The sequence below is a fragment of the Simochromis diagramma genome, unplaced genomic scaffold, assembly GCF_900408965.1.
Source record: "Simochromis diagramma unplaced genomic scaffold, fSimDia1.1 OVJJ01000746.1, whole genome shotgun sequence".
In the NCBI taxonomy this organism is placed as follows: Eukaryota; Metazoa; Chordata; class Actinopteri; order Cichliformes; family Cichlidae; genus Simochromis; species Simochromis diagramma.
In genome coordinates, this window is record NW_024386757.1 from 1,363,152 (window position 1) to 1,380,843 (window position 17,692).

General features: G+C 40.5%; 1 protein-coding gene across 7 annotated transcripts in view; it reads right to left on the bottom strand.

Annotated features, from left to right (window-relative positions):
* Positions 1–1,695: 1,695 nt before the first annotated feature.
* The window catches only part of map3k7 (mitogen-activated protein kinase kinase kinase 7), a 28,351-nt gene continuing 12,354 nt past the window's right edge, over positions 1,696–17,692 (bottom strand). For 4 of the 7 annotated variants that reach the window (XM_040027337.1, XM_040027308.1, XM_040027319.1 and 1 more), the window contains exons 11-18: positions 12,480–12,610; positions 11,972–12,119; positions 11,112–11,192; positions 6,982–7,049; positions 6,294–6,393; positions 5,560–5,621; positions 3,496–3,611; positions 1,697–3,243 (exon numbers count right to left, since the gene is read on the bottom strand). In XM_040027337.1, the coding sequence (XP_039883271.1) occupies positions 3,063–3,243; positions 3,496–3,611; positions 5,560–5,621; positions 6,294–6,393; positions 6,982–7,049; positions 11,112–11,192; positions 11,972–12,119; positions 12,480–12,610 (887 nt within the window). In that variant the 3' untranslated portion in view covers positions 1,697–3,062. Of the gene's footprint in view, positions 3,244–3,495; positions 3,612–5,559; positions 5,622–6,293; positions 6,394–6,981; positions 7,050–11,111; positions 11,193–11,971; positions 12,120–12,479; positions 12,611–17,692 lie in introns of all 7 variants that reach the window. The other 3 variants (XM_040027346.1, XM_040027354.1, XM_040027356.1) reach the window with 2 other exon arrangements.

Consider the following 17,692-nt stretch of genomic DNA (forward strand, 5'->3'; position numbering starts at 1 on the left):
TTACAAAATACAATTCAGCCAACGACACACAAGCCCTGTGGACAGAAGCCTTCCTTCCTTGTTTGCACACACAAATAAACCATCAAACTGGATTTCCTACAGCTGGCCAAACCTTACATGGCCTTCTGAGACAAAAGAGAGCTGGACAAAGCTGGCAACAACCTTCTGTCTTCCTTGTGTTTACCAGTTCAGTGAGGAGTAGCTTACACACACACACACACACACACACACACACACACACACACACACACACACACACACACACACACACACACACAGAGAGAGAATACCTGGCAAGAGAAGGAAGATGACATCACTTCTCTACAATAAAGTGAGTCATTGTTCCCTATTTAGCTTTCAACTTCAAACACAAGCAGCACCCTCACAAATGCCCCTCCACCAAAAAAAACCCCTTTGTCAGAATTTGGAGCTGAAATGTAGACCAGCAGCCAGGGGGGTGGTTGGAGGGGGGTGGGCTCCTTACTGTCAATGGCCAGATGCGTCTTATGTGAGACAGATATGGTGGCCAAATTAGCTCCACTCAAAAGAGCGCACATTGCACAAAATTGATATAGTGTAGTGTGTGAAAATAGGCATTCACACTCATTGTGGCAATCAGTAGGCAGAGCATGTATGGTTCTTTATCTGAGAAAGAATAGATCCACAGCTATGTGGCTCCATTACAAAGACTGTGTGTTTAGTACCACCTGCTGTCTGCCTGGAGGCACTGCAGCAGAGATTCAGATTTGGGCTCAAAATTCTGCTGTTTAAAATGTCTGTAATGTCTTGTTTTTCCTCATGTTATGAACTACAATGACAGAATATTTAAATTGTTTTACTGGATACATGAATAAATGATAGATCTATTAGTTTGAGTGTGCAGAAATATTTCCCCACTCTGCACCAACAAGACATATTATTCCCTAAGTAAACATAAATTTTCTTTGATGAAAGCTTTAGAGTTTGTTGATTATTCTATTAACTGGAGTGTCTGTCTTAACATGCAGACACTTTCTCCCTACTGACTAAAGAAATACATCTAAAATTGTAAGTGAAGATAAAAACAAACAAACGAAAAAAGGCACAGTCTGAGCTCCTTGTGTTTTAATGATGAGACAATGACACTGTCTGCTGGCTGACAGGTTGCCTCCCCAGCACTTATGGGACTTTATTTACGCAGCATTCCTCCAATTTTAGTGATTCAGTGGCTGCAGCATCGTTGTAGCTTTCGGTTTGCATTATAGCCTCTTTGGATTATTATGTTTAGATATCATATATTATTTATCATATATTATAGTTTTAGACAGCAGCCAACTGACCTGTCTGTGTTTAAGATTGAGTATTTGCTGCCAGTACTACCTTTTATGTCACCTTGAGTCGACTTATTGGGTTGAAATCTCTCTTACTGTAGCAGGACTGTTGTTACTAAAGTAAGAGAAGCCAGGAATGAAAAAGGAATCTTGGGTATGTTGGACATGATTGTACAGGTTGGGTGTGTTTTTTGAATCTGTATGTGGGTTTGTTACATTTTAAAATTTGTTAGATTTGTCATAAAAATAAATAATAATCTGAATAAAGTGTCCACCTTGAAAGATGACCCCCCATGTTAAAATGTCTAACTGTATAGCCTTAAAAAGTATATTCTATTGGTTTTAGTCTCTGTAGTTTCATCCTGCATAATAACACACACATCACATCGTTTCACCATTTTGTTTATTTCATAATGCCTTCCTTGATGTCATATGCTGCACCCCCTTCCCAATAACTTATGAAACATTTCGAAAAAGAGGTGTGTGTGTGTGTGTTATAATTCAATCTCAAGAGGAGGACTTAAAAAGAAAGATGTTGTTAAGTCTTGGATGTTTAAAACCAGAACCAGTATAATGAGAAATACAATTTGAATATAACCTGATTAAATAGCAACTGTGCAAAAATACTTACGAGATGTGAGACACCAAGAAAAAAAACGTACATTTCATAGTCCTGGGAATAAAGCTGCTGGCAGACATTTACATTATCAGTTCAACGATACACATCTATCTCTCTTCTTTCCGTTATTATTTCATTCATGTTCAGTAGATCAAAAATATCTTAAAAAAAAAAAAAAACTTTTATCCCCACTAAATATCACATAACACAAGCACTTAAAATGCAGGCAACTTCTAAGGCAACATGTGAACTAAAAACAACCTCTACTGTATAGGGAGGTGACCCTCCTCTATTTTGTCCGTTAGGCCATTCACAGACCAGATAAAATATGTCCTATTGCAAACAAATGACACAAAGTGAACTACTGAATAGAAAAGACAAAACGCAAAACAACACTGAGGTCAAATAAGAAGGGATACCACAGCTCCTTGTGTTTACTCTGGAAGCTAGCCCACTTTTTAATGTGTATTTTAATGTGAAGCTCTTCCTTCTGCTGACACATCTGACTGGAGGTCTATGGAGAGGCTCATGCTCACAATTAAAAAGGTAGAGATAATGGGTGAATTTAAAAAGGGGCTATGATTTGGATAACAGGGATTCCTAGCACGCACTGCAGAAAGATTTTTTTGCACATTCTGCTTCAAAGCCTTTGTTTTGAGTTTCACATTCTGAGGAGGATGGTGTGGCCATTAACCACTGAGGAGCGCAAACAGACACTGACTGGTTAGCCCACAGGCCCTGAGAGCAAACACAGAGAAAACACAACCTGCATCTCATCAGCAAGTTGTCTCGGTCATAGACGTCGGCCACCTCGCTCCGTCCTGAAGCGCAGTGGCGGCAGCGGCAGTGTCTGGGCTCATCTGAATGGAGGACCAGTGATTGTTTGGTCTGCGCTCACAGAAGACACTGTGAGGATGTGCAAATGTATGTACAGGAGACAAAGGTCTTCCTGTTGGGTCTACAATACAACATGCAGCAGACAGTAGAACAGAGGTCTCTTTCCAAAGCTGGACTGGGAGCAGTGTATGTGCAGAGCAGATGACGGGTAGTGTTGGTGTGCAATGTTGAGGAGCGCAGGAGGGTGGAGGTGAGGAGGGGGGGTGAGGAGGGGGAGTGGCAGAGTTTGTGTCTCATCATGACGTGCCCTGTCTCTTCTGTTGCTGAACCCGGATCAGCTCCAGCTGTTTTTTACACTTCTGGTAGTATGTGGACAGACTCTTATTCTCCTCCAGCAGCTTTTTGTGCTCCTGCACCAGACGGGACGTGTTCTGCTGGTCCTTTTCGTCTTGGTCCAGTTCAGCAATGAGCTCCTTCCTGTGCAGATAGTCAGGGGGGGATGCGTTTTTAGGCAGGTCATTTTCAACATTATGTTACGAGATTATGCATGCAGCTTTGGTAGCTTTTATGCAATTAAAATTTTAAACATTCACACATTAAAGCTGTGAGATTTGGCAGTCAAGACACAATGAATAAGCATTTTCCACTGGGGTTTATGTGAGGTCTTTGAATGAAAGTGAATTTAAGAAAAATAATTAAGCAACACTTGACTTTAGTCACTACACTTACTTCCTTTGGATTAGCAAGGCAATCTCAGTTTGAACTTTCAGGTATTCTTGGGCCATCTTGCAGTGTTGCTCAAAAACAGCCATGGACTCTTTGGAGTTGGGACAGGGAGCAAGGGGCTGGAAATGAAAATGGACGCTGTTTAAAAATATTCTGCTCAGGCATTAGTATCAGCTAGTGCGTATTTAAATTTACATTACTCTGTTTACAGAGCATCATGTCCTCAGGGATAATAATAATAATCTAATCAAATCAAAATTTATTTATATAGCACATATTAAAAACAACAAAGTTGACAATAGTGTTTCACAGTCAGTAAAAGCACGAGGCAATTAAAACAAAACAGTAAGAAAACAGGGCAGGAAACAATAGGTGACAATACAACAAGCCAGATAACAGCCAACTAGTTAGAATCAAAAGCCAAAGTAAAAAGATGGGTTTTAAGACATGATTTAAAAGACTAGATAGACTCGGCGGTCCGAATATGAACACGGAGGTTATTCCAGAGTCTAGGTGCCACGTTTGCAAAGGCCCAGTCACCTCTGGACTTCAGTCGACACCTAGGTTGTGCTAGGAGCATCTGATTGGAAGATCGTAGTGCTTTACTGGGATTCTACAAATAATAACAATAATAATGAGATGGCTGATGTCCCATGGCCTCAGTCGCCTCATAGCTAAGTGCCTCGAGGTAACTGTTGTTGTGATTTGGCACTCTAAAAATAAAACTCAATGAACTTGAATTGATACCAGTGCAGCTGAACCGCATCAGATTCAATACACCATTTACATTACAAAGCAAAATTCAATTCAATTCAATTTCATTTACACAGGGCCAAATCACAACAACAGTCGCCTCAAGGCGCTTTATATTGTAAGGAATACCCTACAATAATACATACAGAGAAAAACCCAACATTCATATGACCCACTATGAGCAAGCACTTTTGGTGACAGTGGGAAGGAAGGGTTATTTACTAGGGGTGCAGCAATACTCGTATCGATATTGAACCGTTCGATATAGGGCTTTCGGTTCGGTACGCATATGTATCGAACAATACAAAATTTTTAATTTATTTTATCAACTTTTTTTCTGACGATGCTGTCTGTGTTGAGCGCTCAGTGTATCTGCGTTCAACTACTCCGTCTAGGCTGCACTGTCGAGTGTAGATCCACTGAGCTCAGCGCAAGCTAGCGAGACAGATGCTAAGCTCGTTGCAACATGGCAACTGCCTCAACGCTAGCCGAAATTGAACCTCCCCCACCCTCATTCAGATCTGGCGTTTGGAACTATTTTGGTCTTCATGTGAAGTATGACCCTGAAGGTAAGCGTGTCATGGACAAAAGTAAAACAGTATGTCAGATGTGCCACGCAATGCTCAATTACATTGTAGGGAACTAGTGCGTTAGCGCAGTTAGCTCGTTAACGTGTTGACGCCGTCCAGCCCCACACACGGGGCGATCCGCAGTAACTCGTTAACGGAGATTTGCTGCGTTATGGCGTTAATGTCAATTTTAACGAGATTAATGCTGACAGCACTAGTGGTAACACAACGAATATGACTGCACATTTACGCCGACATCATCCTAGTGCAAAGACAAGTGGAAGCAGACAAAAACAACAAGCACGCATACTACAAACTACCCGAGTCATTTAGACAGCCGTTAGCACATGATTCTCCTTATGGGGACCTGATATGTTTAATATGCTGCTGAGAATATAGCCCAGAAGAAGCGTATAGTATAGCTTTTATTTTGGAAAGAACCATTTCTCTGTAATAAACTCTCTTTTCCAAAGATGAGTGATTTCTCGATCAGATAGATTTTTTTTTTTAAATTATTTTGTTGTTTCAGCAACATTACATTTAAAAACTGTACTTTTGAGTTAAAATATATATTTATAATTTTAATAAATGACAAATTAAAAAGGCATGAACATTTTTTTGTATCGAAAAAATATCGAACCGTGACACCAAAGTATCGAACCGAACCGTGAATTTTGTGTATCGTTACACCCCTATTATTTACACATCAGTGCATTGTGTGCAAGTGCCTGATAGGATGGTGTACCTGCAGCTGATGGTCTAGGGTGAGATAAGCCATGGGAATGGAGTTGTCTGAGCCATTTGTATCTGAGGGGAGAAAGATATATAACAGGCTGTTTTGGGACTCCATAGAAACAGAAATGTCAGAAATTAGCAACACACGTCCTAAACACATCTTTGGCCAAAAAACAGAAAAATCATTAACATTTATAAAGGTAGCCTGAATGAGTTATAAAGTTTGGCCACAGTGATATTGATGGTGGTATAGTCATTGTGTTTAATAGATGTGTAATAAATCACTGAGGGGTACAATTTTTCACTCTGACATTTGACATGGATACCTCAGTGGGAACAGCTGACAAGAAGTTCTTCGCAACTAAACTTTTTTGATATGGTCCAGAAAGGATTTGTTTCAATTCACTTAGACTGTCATGGATTTGGAAGAGGAGAGCTTTTTGAGGATTACCAATTAGCAGTTTTCATCAGAAACTGAGATGCCAGGAGTTCCCAGCTGTTACTGCACATGATATGACTCATATGTTCACTCCTAATAATACTTTCCCAATGTGGCAGTCTGAGACTTAATAATTACAATAATTATATAATAATTTCTGTACTGTTGCTCATAATTTCAAACAAATAGCTTACAAAAACTTTTTAACAGTGATTCCCTTCTCAACTGTGGCTGTACATTGGGTGGCACTACCCAACGTAGTAAACAGTAGTTGACTGTAGTGGAATTTGTGCAGTTGTCATTACCTGTGGGGTCATCGGGGGAGAAATAGCCCCTGCCACTTGTCTTGTCAGGCGGCATCATTCTCACACTTGGACTAGAAGATCGACTGCTGTTCCTACTCCCCTGCAAAGGACACAAAAGAAGCCAAAAAGTCAGTCACACCCTCCAAGTCTCAGAGTGAGAAAATGACATCTGGACCAAAATATGAGCAAAATAGTGCACTCATTGTAGACAACATGGAGACATTTTTAGTAATGTCATGTCTTTGAAGATGCTCCACAGTGTTTTGTTAGCAGCAATAGTGAAGAATAATGAGCGCACCATTTAACAGCCACTTTAAGCATTTCTGTCACATTTGTGTCCCACAATGTGGCTGTTATGCTTTAAGCTTGACACAAAAGTACTGTGCACTCCGATTGTGCAGGTTTTAAGTTTACTAATGAATCTAATGCATTGATACTTTAATGGTATAGTAGACAATCGCATTATGCTGTGACGTGATCTGTGAATATGGTTTTGTTGAACTGCTAAGGACTGAACAGTGAAGCTATAATTCTGGGCACACCATAAAGAGCGTGAAACTAGAAAAGCTAACTGTTATCTTTCAAACTAAAAAATGTGATTTAAGTTAGATCTCTTTAAACGCTCAATCCCTAAAGTCACTAATCATCAAAAAGCTAAAACCTCACAGGTCCTCTGCATGTGTCTTACCTGGCTGGATTCTGTGCCGATGCCTGGCAGATCCTGTACAGACCGACGTCTCTGAGACTCACATGTGGCTGTGAAAAGGGTAAAGGACAGACAAGAGAAAGAGTGAGACCTCAAGTACTATGGATAGTGGTACTGGGGGACTAATCCCTGTGTTTGCTTGTGGCTTGACGGGGATCCAGACCCACAGAGCCATACTGTAACAGTTGCACTTACTTAACCATCATAAGTTGTGGTGTGGCGGGAACATAACCAATCCATTCAATTCTATTTATGTTGTGCCAATTGTTCAAGGTTCACAATATTGAAATGTAAAGACCCAACAATATTAGAAAGAAACCCAAACAATCACCCAACTCCCTGTAACAATCCCCCTAGCAAGCACTTGGCAACAGTGCGAAGGAAAAACTCTGTTTTAACATAAAGACACCTGCAGCAGAATCAGACTCAGGGATGGGTAGAAGAGAACAAAAACAGCGGGGCTATAAGTAACCGCCATTGACAGAGAACACAGCATACACACAAACCACCACTCCAGACAAAAATACAAAAAAGGTTGTTGGGGGCGGCTCAGACAAAAACACAAAATGTCACAGTACTCATTCTAGTAATCAGCAATTCATCTGCTGTTCAGGTTAACACTATGCCAGGATGACATTAGGTGCAATCAGAACATCAGCTCGATCACCTTGCAGGAACTACAAGACTCTTCAGTTGCATGCAATTTCAAGTTCTGACAGAATTCCAGTGTTTTCTCCACACATGTTACTAGGGATGGGTACCGGTATCCGGTGCCATTATGGCACCGGTTCTGACATAAACGGTAGTAACCAGACCGAAAAGCAGTGCACATTTCGGTGCTTTATTTCGGTGCTTTTGTTTTCCTGAGATGTCACACACTTTGGATTCTAGCCAATCATTTTACCTTTGCAAGCGTAGTACGCGGGCCCAGGTACGTACGTTCTTTTAGAGCAGAGCTACAGATTAAAAATGCCCAAGGCGAAGCGGTCAAAGTCTGGCTGTACTTCACAGCAAAAGATGCAAACTCAGCAGCCTGCAACAAGTGCTTTAAGGTGATACTGTGCAAAGGAGGCAACTCCTCGAATCTGATGAAACACCTGGCGACGTACAGCATTTTGTTAAAAGCCGAAAAATGCGCCGTATTTGATAGCTTACTGCGAGACCTCACACCGAGCACATCTACTGCGCGTGGGTTGCCTGTTATCGGACCCGGAGTTAGCAACATCCCCCAAAAACCCGAAGGGGAGAGTCCTGGCCCCTAGCCCTGCCAGTGTAGCAGAAATGATGACGGATGATGATGGCAGCAGCAGCCGTTCTTCTCTGCGTGAGTAGCTTAATGTTGTTCGTGTGTAATTTACGTTGAGTAGGCTAACCACGTTATTAAATTAATGCATGTAAGGTGAACTAGCAAACACCATCGTAGTTACATGCGGCTGTCTTCTTGTTTGATGGCAGGTACTCCCTTCACCCTGGCCAAAAAAGCTAAAATGACCAAAGAAAAATTGGAAAACAGTTAAACATGAGAGGTTTTTGGACAAAGTTTGTGTTTTTTCCCCCCATTGTTTAAGCACTGCTTCCAGACAAGAGTGATACCATAAATCCCCTATAGCTGCATAAAAGGCTAACATTGTTACCCTTTTACAAAAAAACCAACTAAACATGAGAGGTTTTTGGACCAATTTTGTGTTGTCCATTCTTTAATCACCGGTTCGAGCACCGTTTAAGCACTGGCACCGTTTCAAAAGTACCGGTTTGGTACTGGTATCGGATAAAACCTAAACGATACCCATCCCTATATGTTACACAGAGTCACAAACTAGCACCAAAACATGAGTGCAACCAATAGTACATTGAGTAATACTACTACCACTCCTCATAATAGCACTAATAATTTACATATCTGTCTTTAGGAATAACAGTCACTCTGAAGCTAAGAGTTGACAGTTGGAGCAACAACATGACAATTAGCCACAGGTACTAACCTAAAATGATATTTTATTTATTTTAGGTCCCTCTGGGCTTCACACCAAAATCAACTAAGCTTTGAATGGAATTAAACTTTTTAGGACTCCCAAAAATGCTAAATATTATTCAAGACATCAGACTTTTGACATTTTACCAACATACCATTAATCTGTATTATATATGGTCACAATCTCTGAAATGGCAATGTTAAATGGGAACTGGGACAGTCTAAGATAAAATGTCCTCCTGTTAAAATTGCGGTTGCTGGTGTTTGTCATCTAATCTCTAGGACAGTGTGACAGGGCCTCTAAATAATAATACATTCATAATGGACTGAAAAAAGCAATACTTGTAATCAAGGTTATGGCAAACAATGCAATTAACGATTAAAAATGTGACATTTTGCATAAACTTTTCACCAAACAGCAATGACATGTTGCAACCAACACATTTTAAAAACGCACAACTGCTTGGCAAGTAGTTTGCAGACTGGTCAGCATCTTCTATGCAAACTGTTGGCGACCTGCTAGTTACCAAAGAAATCCCCAGGAAGTTTTTGGTGTAGCACTGTATACATCTTTGCAACTAATATCACATGAAAGACTGGCCGCAACATCCAGCAATCGCCTGCCAAACAGGTCATGGGGGTCAGTGGTCAATGAAGTCTTTAGGTCTGCGTGGATGGCTCTATAGCAATGAGTCTCACAGCAACCATTTGCAACTGGTCGCAAGTCACGACCAGTGCAGACTTATTTTGGTGGATTTGACCGATCTCTAGGCCTGTGTGATTCACAATTAACTGACGCCTAAAACAAACAAACAAATAAATAAATAAAATAAGCGATATCAACTTTAACACCACCCACATGGCAAAAGGATTCTTCTATAGTCAGGAAATTCCCCAAATTTCTAATTCACATCCATGAAAAGTGATTCTATTAAGACTGATTTTTAGTTTTAGAGTTATTGGTTCTATTACTAGTTAGATAACATAAACTAATATAAACCTATTGACTGCAAACAACCAACCTGATGATGTCATGTTCTGTACTGACAAGATGACACTAAACATTTTTCAAATATTTTAAGCACTTCTTAAATGTAGTCACATAGACAGTGTTACACATGTAACGTTTCACAGATCAAAGCACACCCCACGGTCGGGTCGCTCACTCACCACCAACGTGATTGGTTTGGTGGTGAGTCAGCGGTGATCTGGAGGGATCATGGAAAAGTGACTTGATGAAGATCAGACCACATTTTACTGACACTCATTACATAAATTGGTTATTTTTTTCCTTGTACAGGTTTGCAGATCCAAAGGTGCGTGCCTTACCATCTATAACAATTCCATGTTGACTCCCTGCACCACTTGATTAAATGAAACACTTACTCAATGTCTGTCATATATCTTCAAAATAGAAGTATTTCTGACAGGCAGAGCTGTCCCCATTCCCTTTGATCCATATCTCAACTTATAATAATAGCTCTGACCCTCACTGTGAGGGAAATTAATCAAAATGACTTTTTTCAAAGTGGATGTGGATGGATGGAAAGTGAGTGAGAAATGGGAAAAAAAAAATAACCATGCTTTCTCAATGTCCTCTAAGCATGAAAGTCAAGGACAAGCTCAAATGCACTAATTTACTACTGCTACCCGTGATTTGCTGCAGCCAAGCCAGGGATATAAGAGACAGGAGAGGGCCAGGACTTAGGAAAGTTATCTCATCTATGTCAACATACTGACTATAATGTACTGATTAACAGCCACTTGCTTTTAGTGGACAAATATGCACACAGCTCCAACAAATGTGTTGAAAACAGATGAGAAAACTTCAATATTTTACTAAAAACAAACAAAGAAAAAACAGAAAACAGGACATGACACAGCTATGATGTATGTAACTCCAAAATCAGCTTCAAGGACTTCTGTGTTGTTTTTATTTTTTATTTTAAATTTTTGGTTTGTGTTTTTAAATCAGAGCGCAAATTCGAAGAAAATTTAAATGTTATGAACATTATCTGCATTCTTGAGGGGATCATATGGAGTGACACACAAAAGAAAGCCATGTCTGATGACAGTAACCCACAGGCTCATTCAAGCCAGTTCCACCGTGTCACCGGAAAGACCAGTAGTCCAGTGATACCTGTAACGACGATCTTGGGGACATCCAGTATGGTTCCGAATGATGCAGTTTTACGGTGGCCTCGCTTATACGGGGGGTTTGCTGCAAAAACACATATACACATATAGCTGCATACAGGACAAGCATGCCCACAGCTGGACTGCAAAGGTGGGCCATACACATGCAGAACATATGTGTGCATGCAGAGGAAACATGCACCATTCATTCCAGGAGCTGTGGATCAGTACTGCATAGACAGTCAGCAGAGAATGCACTACCTTCCTCAGCACAGACAAGAGAAGGCATTTTGCTTTTTGGAAAAGTTCAACAAGGTGATCTGATAACAGAGTTTTCAATAATTAAATGTTAGAAACCCCAACCACTGAAGCTATATTTAATTGTGAACAACATTTAAAACAAACAAACAAACAAACAAATAAACAAACAAGAAAGAAAACTGACAGACATTCACATTGAAAACGAAACTACACCAGAGGAGTTCATGATTTAGTTTCTCTATGACAGCACGAGTACATCTGCTGAAAGGAGATTAGCGACAGCTGGTTTCGAGAGGCCCTATCTTCAGAGACATATTGACACTTTTAATGAGGAATCAATCTTCAATTCAAAGTGATGAAATCACATAAAAGGGCGACCTAGGTGCCAAGAAAGAAGCTTCTGGACTGGACCAGCAAAGACTGCCTCAATATTAATACTGCATGCACTCCCCTTTTTTTTTTTAAATTTTTATTATTATTATTTTTTAATTTGAAGTAATGGCATGATCAGGCCAATATGCTTTGTTAAGCTTGTCTTTTTTTTTCTTTTTCTTTAAAATGTATTTGATGTATTGATTTGTGCCAAGTTTTGTCTGGCATTACCTGCAGGTGCAAACTGCATCTTGGGCTCCAACTCTGACAGGTCAGCACTCATTCTTTTGCTGTCAGAAGAAGACAGGCACTGTGTTCGTGCTGGGAGACTCTCAACACTGCCCCCTCTGGAAAGAGACACATTCCTTAATGTGTCTCCCTGAAAGACAAACACGAAACTTTTACTGAACCACAGAAGTCTGTATTACAAAGGAGGATTAAGTGCTTATCAGTGCAACTTCATGGCTGACTCTGGGTTTTCTGGGATATACCTTTTTTTTTACCAGTCAATATAACAGCTAATATAAAAAATTGCCCTTTAAGGACCTTTATGTTTGTTTCATTGTTCATTGACATATGCATTATGTTGAATCCAAACTATGTAAAAACTATGTTAAAAAAAACACCACAACACAGAAACCAGCAGAGTTGTCAACAGAAGACAAAAAAAAAAAAAAAAAAAAAAAAAGATAAATCATTACATGTACAGTAAAAACGTCCCTTTTTAATATGGTCTTACCTTTGGCTTGAAATGAGGTGCAAACTGAGGCGTAATCTTAATAGTGTCATTGCTCCCTTGAGAATCACTGTGCTCCATGTTCGCATCACTTCTGTAGCTTGTGCTGTTACCAGTGTAGTCTACATATGAACCTGTCATTTCAATAGACACAGGACAGAAGTTAAATTTATTTATCAGTTTTAATAACAGGACAGCAAAGCAGGCAGGAAAGGAGTGATCAAGAACAAGACTGCAGTAAATTTTTGGCATAAGGGCTATCTGCTCAAATTTATACTGGCACAGGGACAGTTTCAATATTTTTTTTTTTAAATACAGGGAGTGCAGAATTATTAGGCAAGTTGTATTTATGAGGAATAATTTTATTATTGAACAACAACCATGTTCTCAATGAACCCAAAAAACTCATTAATATCAAAGCTGAATGTTTTTGGAAGTAGTTTTTAGTTTGTTTTTAGTTTTAGCTATTTTAGGGGGATATCTGTGTGTGCAGACGACTATTACTGTGCATAATTATTAGGCAACTTAACAAAAAACAAATATATACCCATTTCAATTATTTATTTTTACCAGTGAAACCAATATAACATCTCCACATTCACAAATATACATTTCTGACATTCAAAAACAAAACAAAAACAAATCAGCGACCAATATAGCCACCTTTCTTTGCAAGGACACTCAAAAGCCTGCCATCCATGGATTCTGTCAGTGTTTTGATCTGTTCACCATCAACATTGCGTGCAGCAGCAACCACAGCCTCCCAGACACTGTTCAGAGAGGTGTACTGTTTTCCCTCCTTGTAAATCTCACATTTGATGATGGACCACAGGTTCTCAATGGGGTTCAGATCAGGTGAACAAGGTGGCCATGTCATTAGTTTTTCTTCTTTTATACCCTTTCTTACCAGCCACGCTGTGGAGTACTTGGACGCGTGTGATGGAGCATTGTCCTGCATGAAAATCATGTTTTTCTTGAAGGATGCAGACTTCTTCCTGTACCACTGCTTGAAGAAGGTGTCTTCCAGAAACTGGCAGTAGGACTGGGAGTTGAGCTTGACTCCATCCTCAACCCGAAAAGGCCCCACAAGCTCATCTTTGATGATACCAGCCCAAACCAGTACTCCACCTCCACCTTGCTGGCGTCTGAGTCGGACTGGAGCTCTCTGCCCTTTACCAATCCAGCCACGGGCCCATCCATCTGGCCCATCAAGACTCACTCTCATTTCATCAGTCCATAAAACCTTAGAAAAACCAGTCTTGAGATATTTCTTGGCCCAGTCTTGACGTTTCAGCTTGTGTGTCTTGTTCAGTGGTGGTCGTCTTTCAGCCTTTCTTACCTTGGCCATGTCTCTGAGTATTGCACACCTTGTGCTTTTGGCACTCCAGTGATGTTGCAGCTCTGAAATATGGCCAAACTGGTGGCAAGTGGCATCTTGGCAGCTGCACGCTTGACTTTTCTCAGTTCATGGGCAGTTATTTTGCGCCTTGGTTTTTCCACATGCTTCTTTCGACCCTGTTGACTATTTTGAATGAAACGCTTGATTGTTCGATGATCACGCTTCAGAAGCTTTGCAGTTTTGAGACTGCTGCATCCCTCTGCAAGATATCTCACTATTTTTGACTTTTCTGAGCCTGTCAAGTCCTTCTTTTGACCCATTTTGCCAAAGGAAAGGACGTTGCCTAATAATTATGCACACCTGATATAGGGTGTTGATGTCATTAGACCACACCCCTTCTCATTACAGAGATGCACATCACCTAATATGCTTAATTGGTAGTAGGCTTTCGAGCCTATACAGCTTGGAGTAAGACAACATGCATGAAGAGGATGATGTGGACAAAATACTCATTTGCCTAATAATTCTGCACTCCCTGTATACACTTTCACCGGTATTGCATCTTTACATTAACTTTGTGGATTTTTGTTGTCTTTGAGTTTTCAAAACACTGAAAAAAAAAATCAAATAATAAAAATAAAGAACTAACAGACAAATATAGAAATCTGAAATAGACTGAAAATATTACTACAATGTATTTTCCTCTGCTTAGTTATATGCTTAAACTTAGGTGGTTGTCTCATTTGAGTTGAGGCTGTATTTGAATCGTCTTGCCACGGCCATCTCTATGGAGGAGTTGGGTGGGGGCAGAGCATCTGTGGCTCCTGGGAGAGGTGGGAGGCTCACGTGTACTTACAGTCAGGTCCATAAATATTGGGACATCGACACAATTCTAACATTTTTGGCTCTATACACCACCACAATGGATTCCAAATGAAATGAACAAGATGCGCTTTAACTGCAGACTGTCAGCTTTTATTAGAGGGTATTTACATCCAAATCAGGTGAATGGTGTAGGAATAACAACAGTTTGCATATGTGCCTCCCACTTGTTAAGGGACCAAAAGTAATGGGACAGACTAAGAACCACAAATCAAACTTTCACTTTTTAATTCTTGGTTGCAAATCCTTTGCAGTCAATCACAGCCGGAACTCTGGAACACAGACATTACCAGACGCTGGGTTTCATCCCTGGTGATGCTCTGCCAGGCCTCTACTGCAACCGTCTTCAGTTACTGCTTGTTCTTGGGGCATTTTCCCCTCAGTCTTGTCTCCAGCAAGTAAAATGCATGCTCAATCTGATTCAGTTCAGGTGATTGACTTGGCCATTGCAAAACAGTCCACTTCTTTCCATTCAAAAACTCTTTGGTTGCTTTTGCAGTATGTTTTGGGTCAATGTCCATCTGCACTGTGAAGCGCCGTCCAATGAGTTCTGAAGCATTTGGCTGAATATGAGCAGATATTATTGCCCGAAACACTTCAGAATTCATCGTGCTGCTTTTCTCAGCAGTCACATCATCAATGAATACAAGAGAACCAGTTCCACTGGCAGCCATACATGCCCACGCCATGACAGTTCCACCACCATGCTTTACTGATGAGGTGGCATGCTTAGGATCATGAGCAGTTCCTTTCCTTCTCCATACTCTTCTCTTCCCATCACTCTGGTACAAGTTGATCTTGGTCTCACCTGTCCATAGGATGTTGTTCCAGAACTGAAGGGTTTTTTTAGATGTCGTTTGGCAAACTCTAATCTGGCCTTCCTGTTTTTGGGGCTCACCAATGGTTTACATCTTGTGGTGAACCCTCTGTATTCACACTGGTGGAGTCTTCTCTTGATTGCTGACTTTGACACACATACACCTACCTCCCGGAGAGTGTTTTTTATCTGGCCAACTGTTGAGATGGGTGTTTTCTTCACCAGGGTAAGGATTCTTCGGTCATCCACCACAGTTGTTTTCTGTGGTCTTCTGGGTCTTTTGGTGTTGCTGAGCTCACCGGTGCGTTCCTTCTTCATGAGAATGTTTCAAACAGTTGTTTTGGCCACGCCTAATGTTTTTGCCATCTTTCTGATGGGTTTGTTTTGTTTTTTCAGCCTAATGATGGCTTGCTTCACTGATAGTGACAGCTCTTTGGATCTCATCTTGGCAGTTGACAGCAACAGATTCCAAATGCAAATAGCACACTTGAAATGAACTCTGGACCTTTTATCTGCTCATTGCAATTGGGATAATGAGGGGATATCACACACCTGGCCATGGAACAGCCAAGAAGCCAATTGTCCCATTGCTTTTGGTCCCTTAACAAGTGGGAGGCACATATGCAAACTGTTGTAATTCCTACACCTGATTTTGATGTAATAACCCTCTAATAAAAGCTGACAGTCTGCAGTTAAAGCACATCTTGTTTGTTTCATTTGTTAGAATTGTGTCGATGTCCCAATATTTATGGACCTGACTGTATGCCACACTGATTCAGTGCTGGTCCTGTAAATTCACAAAAATGCCACACTTCTGTGTACTCTGTTCAGTGTTACTGTCACTGCACCCTCAACTGCACTGAAGCATTTGTGATGACTGGCAATGAGTCTTTTACAGCACTGTGGAGAAATCTTGGCCCACTCATCTTTGTAGAATTGTTGTAATTCAGCCTCATTGGAGAGTTTGAGCATGAACCGGCTTTTTAAGGTCATACCACAGAATGGCAATCAAATTCAGTTCAAAGCTTTGACTAGGCCACTCCAAAGTCTTCATTTGGTTTTTCTTATATCATTCAGAGGTGGACTTGCTGGTGTGTTTCGGATCATTGTCCTGCTGCAGAACCCAAGTGAACTTCGGCTTGATGGCTGGACATTCTCCTTCAAGGATGATTTGGTAGACAGCAGAATTCATGGTTCCATTTACCATAGAAAGTCAACAAAACAGCTCCACACCATCATACTACTACCACCATATTTTACTGTTGGTATGATGTTCCTTTTCTGAAATGCTGTGTTAAAGTAATGCAAGATGCAAGGGGACACACACTTTTGTCTCATGAGTCCACAGAAGATTTTCCCAAAAGTCTTGGGGATCATCAAGATGTTCTCCAGCAAAACTGAGAAGAGCCTTTATGTTCCTTTTGTCGTCTCTTTCTTCTGGTGGAGTCATGAATACCGGCCTTAACTGAGGCATACAGTTCTTCTGATGTTCTTCTGGGGTCTTTTGGGACCTCTTGGATGAGTCGTCACTGCACTTTTGGGGTAATTTTGGTCATGTGGCCACTCCTGGGAAGGTTCACCACTCTTACATGTTTTCCCCATTTGTGGATAATCGTTTTCACTGTGGCTTTCTGGAGTCCCAGAGCTTTTCTATTACTATTATTGTCATTTTATATTATTGTTGTGTTTACTTTTATCCTGTTGCTAAACTAATTTCCCTTTTGGGACAACAAAGAATTTGAGTTGAATTGAATTGAATTAGATATGGCTTTATTTAGTTTGTCATTTGTTCCTGAATTTTCTTGGATCGCGGAATGATGTCTGGCTTTTGAGGATGTTTTGGTGTACTCCACTACTTATGTACTTAGGAACATCTATCTTACTGCTTCATGCTAATGTTAATCCAGCTGCTAATGTTATGTGTACTGGCCTGAATTTTACTGCAATCATTTGCCCACAAGCTTAAGCCAAGGCTGCTTTCTTTTGAAGGTATATTATTCTGAGAACTTCTAAAACACATGTGACCTTGAGCTCAGTACTGGACAACTGTATAGATACCAGGATACACTGGAGTTGCTGTGCTGGTCAACAACATGCCGCTCATGGTACACCTTTGTGAACATCCATGGTATTTGTGCAGGCAGAAAAAACTGTTTGAATTAACAAAGGAAAAAATCC